The following is a 5,710-nucleotide window of genomic DNA, read 5'->3' as shown; positions in this document are numbered from 1 at the left end:
TTCTACACCCCTTACAGCTGGGTATGGGACCTTACGTATACCTTACGATGGTTTGGGAGGTCTTCTACCCTCCACACAGCTGGGGTCTGGGACCTTACCTTACCTTACATATACCTTACGATGGTTTGGGAGGTCTTCTACCCCCCCCCCCCCCCACATCTCTGAGGGGACAATCCGTAATGACTCCACAAGAGCCGAAATATTCGAGGTCACAGGTAGTTAGCAAAGGGTCAGAGGTCAAACATGAGGAAAACACGTCCCGGTATGGGACTGTGATCCTCTGTGACCTTATTTTGACCCTCCTGCCCACAGGCCTAGGTCATTAGGCCTCCCCGTGGTCACCCTTCCCCCCAAAAAGAGAGGTCAGGGGTCAAGGGTATGACGTGAGGTCAGGGGTCAAGGGTGTGACCCTAAATAGAAAAAAGAAGGGTTCGTTCCTGTGCGTGTTATGCTATGCCCTTACGAGGTGTGTGTGTGTGTGTGTGTGTGTGTGTGTGTGTGTGTGTGTGTGTGTGTGTACGGACGTAAGGTCATAGCGTTCGTTAAAGTTCTTTAAGTGGTTGTTGGAGCGGGATATTACGTCAGAGAGAGCATTCCCCATTCCCCATTCCCACCCCATTCCCCCCCCCCCCTTCCACTCCTCCTTCCCCTTGATGGGGTCAAAGGTCAAGCTGAATCTTGGTAAAGGGTCAAGAGCTCGTCCAAGTCGTTTTGAAGAAGTTTGGAGTACGACGGTGGTGGGGGGCCCTTGAACACGACGGTACGACCCCTTGAACACGACGGTACGACGGTGGTGGGGGGCCCTTGAACACGACGGTACGACCTCTTGAACACGACGGTACGACCCCCTTAAGCACCGAGGGACGGAAGTACGACCCCCCCTAAGCGTGATGGCACGAAACCTCGGCTGACCACATCTGGAATCTCTCTCTCTCTCTCTCTCTCTCTCTCTCTCTCTCTCTCTCTCTCTCTCTCTCTCTCTCTCTCTCCTAGCCACCTCCCCCCCCCTCTCTCTCTCTCCATCACACTCCCTCACATTCTCTCTCTCTCTCTCTCTCTCTCTCTCTCTCTCTCTCTCTCTCTCTCTCTCTCTCTCTCTCGCCAGAAGACCATTTCTCCAGGCTTTCCTGACTCTTCATTCTCGGGAGCTGTTCTTCATCGTATGTCTAACGAGGCTGGTGTGTCTTAACGAGGCTGGTGTGTCTTAACGAGGCTGGTGTGTCTTAACGAGGCTGGTGTGTCTAACGAAGCTGGTGTGTCTTAACGAAGCTGACATGTCTAACGAAGCTGGTATGTCTAACGAGGCTGGTATGTCTAACGAGGCTGGTGTGTCTAACGAGGCTGGTGTGTCTAACGAGGCTGGTGTGTCTAACGAATCTGGTATGTTTAACGAGGCTGGTGTGTCTTAACGAGGCTGGTGTGTCTAACGAGGCTGGTGTGTCTAACGAGGCTGGTGTGTCTAACGAGGCTGGTGTGTCTTAACGAGGCTGGTGTGTCTTAACGAGGCTGGTGTGTCTTAACGAGGCTGGTGTGTCTTAACGAGGCTGGTGTGTCTTAACGAGGCTGGTGTGTCTTAACGAGGCTGGTGTGTCTAACGAGGCTGGTGTGTCTAACGAGGCTGGTATGTCTAACGAGGCTGGTGTGTCTAACGAGGCTGGTGTGTCTAACGAGGCTGGTGTGTCTAACGAATCTGGTATGTTTAACGAGGCTGTTATGTGTATTTCTCGTCGTTTGACCTCTGACCTCAGTTTAATGACCCTACCCTGATTCGTGGCGCGTATGCGCGTCCACACATCAGGGGAATGTGTGGCAATGAGTAATCCTGAGTCCCGATACGACCCATGAGTACGACGTGTACGACCCCATGAGTACCACGCGACGGTACGACCCATGAGTACGACGTGTACGACACATGAGCGCGACGGTACGACTCTTAAGCGTGACGGTACGACCCATGAGCGCGATGGTATGACCCATGAGCGCGTCGGTACGACCCATGAGCGTGACGGTACGACCCTTGAGTACGACGTGTACGACCCATGAGTACGACGACGGTACGACCCTTGAGCACGACGGTACGACCTTTGAGTACCACGCGACGGCACGACCCATGAGCACGACGGTACGACCCCTAGATCACGACGGTACGACCCCTAGATCACGACGGTGCGACCCTTGAGCACGACGGCACGACCCTTGAGCACGACGGTACGAGACCCCTTGAGCACGACGGTGCGACCCATGGATACGACGTACGACCCTTAGGCACGACCCTAGATCACGACGGTACGACCCTTGAGCACGACGGTACGACCCTTAAGCACGACTTTACGACCCTTGACCTCAATGGTACGACATTCGGAAACGATTTCGTGGTTTTTGCAATGCGTCATTTCGCTCGAAGAAGGCAATGAAACGACCACATATCCACTTCTCCATAAACCAGTCATCATCAGAGAGTCTTAAGTAAATGGGTTAGTTAAAACGAATAAATGTGACGTCTTTTACTACTACTACTACTACTACTACTACTTCTGTACTACTACCACTACATCTACTACTACTACCACTACTTCTACTACCACTACTTCTACTACTACTACCACTACTTCTACTACCACTACTTCTACTACTACTACCACTACTTCTACTACTACTACCACTACTTCTACTACTACTACCACTACCTTTACTACTTCTACCACTACTTCTACTACCACTACTTCTACTACTACTACCACTACTTCTACTACTACTGCCACTACTTCTACTACTACTGCCACTACTTCTACTACTACTACCACTACTTCGACTACCACTACTTCTACTACTACTACCACTACTTCTACTACTACTACCACTACTTCTACTACCACTACCATTACTTCTACTTCTACTCACCATTCATTGAGGCCTTTCCCAGCACGCCGTCTTCGTCCATGTGTGACCCACCATCAATCGCACGTCAACCGTGGGGGTCCAGTCCACACCTGGGGGGTCAGGCAGGGGCCCACTTCAACCCTGGGGGGTCAGGCAGGAGCCCACTTCAACCCTGGGGGTCAGGCAGGGGCCCACGTCAACCCTGGGGGTGGGTCCAGTCCAGGAACCACCTGTGGGTCAGGCAGGGGGCCCACGTCAACCCTGGGGGTGGGTCCAGTCCACACCTGTGGGTCAGGCAGGGGCCCACTTCAACCCTGGGGGTCCAGTCCACACCTGGGGGGTCAGGCAGGGGCCCACTTCAACCCTGGGGGTCCAGTCCACACCTAGGGGGTCAGGCAGGGGCCCACTTCAACCCTGAGGGTCCAGTCCACACCTGGGGGGTCAGGCAGGGGCCCACTTCAACCCTGGGGGGTCAGGCAGGAGCCCACTTCAACCCTGGGGGTCAGGCAGGGGCCCACGTCAACCCTGGGGGTCCAGGCAGGGGCCCACGTCAACCCTGGGGGTCAGGCAGGGGCCCACTTCAACCCTGGGGGTCAGGCAGGGGCCCACGTCAACCCTGGGGGTCAGGCAGGGGCCCACGTCAACCCTGGGGGGTCAGGCAGGGGCCCACGTCAACCCTGGGGGTCCAGGACCTCCCTCCCTCCCTCCCTATGCAGGATAGGGGGCCCCCCTCTCGCTCCCTCAGGATGTAGGGGGGGTTGAAGGGGGGGCGGAGGAGGTTGTGGGTGGGGGGGTTGTGGTTGTGGGTGGGGGGTTGTGGTTGTGGGTGGGGGGGTTGTGGTTGTGGGTGGGGGGTTGTGGTTGTGGGTGGGGGGTTGTGGTTGGTGGTGGCCGGGAAAAATATATATATATATATAAATTAGGATCCCGAAATGTATATATATTTATATATATTAGGATCCCCTTTTCGAGAGGTGGGGGGATGTGTGTGTATATATATATATATTTGTTTGTTTGTTTGTTTGAGGTGGGGACGATTTCTTCTTCTCCCTTCGTTTTATTGCTTTAGAACTTGTGGTTTTCCGTATCTGTTCTACGCGGGTTTCTGTTCACTGTTCTCCATGGTTTCCAGCCTGTTCTTCAACTGTTCTCTTCGGCTTATTCGTAAGGTTTCTAATTAAAAAAAATATTTTTTGTTGATATTACACTCGTTCTTCTGTTCCAATAAGACTTGGGTATGTAAAAATCACTTCTGTTTCTATTCTGTTTCTAAAATCACTAGTCTATTTCTATATTCTGTTTCTAAAATCACTATTCTATTTCTATTCTGTTTCTAAAATCACTAGTCTATTTCTAGTCTGTTTCAAAAATCACTGTTCTATTTCTATTCTGTTTCTAAAATCAGTAGTCTATTTCTATTGTTTCTAAAATCACTAGTCTATTTCTATTCTGTTTCTAAAATCACTAGTCTATTTCTATTCTGTTTCTAACATCACTATTCTGTTTCTATTCTGTTTCTATAAGGCTCGGAGGTGTGTGTATTATGCGCACTCTTCCGTTCAAATAAGGCTCGATTTGATCATCACTCTTCTTTTCTCATAAGGCTTCAGCGTATATTATGCTCTGTGTTCAGGATCGATAAGGCTTGATTTGTCTCATGTTCACTATTCTTTCCTCATAAGGCTCAAGTATTATACACTGTATTCACTTCTCTGTTCCTGTAAAGTGGAGGTGAATGTTTAACTCACAGATCTCTGTCTATAAGGCTTAGGGGAATATTATACTCTTTTGGTCCTAAAAGGCTCGTGGGGGAATATAATGCTTACTTTTCTATAAGGTTCGTATATTATGCTCACCATGCTGATCCTTTAAGGATCAGTTGTATAAAAATATCCACTAATGTGTTTTAATAAGACTAAGGTATATGGTATGCGCATTGCTCTAAACCTATAAGGCTCAGGTGTATGTCATATCCACAACATTGTTCTAATAAGACTCGAGTGTAATTGTGTATTGTGTATTGTTCATGTGAGGCTTGAGTTTAATGTACCTACACGTTTTCCTATAAGGCTCAAGGGTATATTATGCTCGGTGGTACTTGCGTCATACCTTAACACACACACACACACACACACACACACACACACACACACCTGACCTGTGTTAGAAAAGCCATGTGTCGCTCCCAAGGCCCAGTGCCAGGCGAAATTAGGCTCTCTGTCCTATTTCTATAAGGCTCAACTATACATGATATCTATTGCGCTTTTATTATATAAGTCTCAAGCGTATATATTATGCCCCTTATGTTGTTCTTGTAAACCTCAGGGGATGTATTATGCTCAGGGATGTCTTATATAAGTCCCAAGTGTTTAATAAGGCTTCCTCTTCTCTTCCCACAAGGCTCAGATATTTGTTGTACACACTGCTCGATTTCTATAAGCCTTCAGCTTTTTTGATACTTCATTGTCTGTAAGACTCAAATTCTATAAGACTTCAGCTTTTATGATACTTCGCTGTCTATAAGACTCAACTTCTGTAAGACTTCAGCTTTTATGATGCTTCAGTGTCTATAAGACTCAAATTCTATAAGACTTCAGCTTTTATGATACTTCGCTGTCTATAAGACTCAACTTCTATAAGCCTTCAGCTTTTATGATACTTCATTGTCTATAAGACTCAACTTCTATAAGACTTGAGCTTTTATGATACTTCACTGTCTATAAGACTCAAGGTTTTTATCATTTTCCTATAATACTCTGAAAAGTCAGGTGTAAGGTACCTTTGTCTCGTTTTCTTTACAAGAGATGATAAGTCTTACATATGCGTATTA

General features: G+C 48.5%; 1 protein-coding gene across 1 annotated transcript in view; it reads right to left on the bottom strand.

The window, feature by feature from the left end:
- The window catches only part of LOC139752242 (uncharacterized), a 70,831-nt gene extending 65,847 nt beyond the window's left edge, over nt 1-4,984 (bottom strand). The window contains exon 1 of the mRNA XM_071668276.1: nt 2,902-4,984. Within this exon, the coding sequence (XP_071524377.1) occupies nt 2,902-2,941 (40 nt within the window). The 5' untranslated portion in view covers nt 2,942-4,984. The remainder of the gene's footprint in view (nt 1-2,901) is intronic.
- Between the last annotated feature and the right edge of the window lie 726 nt (nt 4,985-5,710).

This window comes from Panulirus ornatus, chromosome 12 (assembly GCF_036320965.1).
Source record: "Panulirus ornatus isolate Po-2019 chromosome 12, ASM3632096v1, whole genome shotgun sequence".
Classification (NCBI taxonomy): Eukaryota; Metazoa; Arthropoda; class Malacostraca; order Decapoda; family Palinuridae; genus Panulirus; species Panulirus ornatus.
Note: the sequence above shows the minus strand (reverse complement) of the source record. Positions and strands in the feature narration are given on the sequence as shown.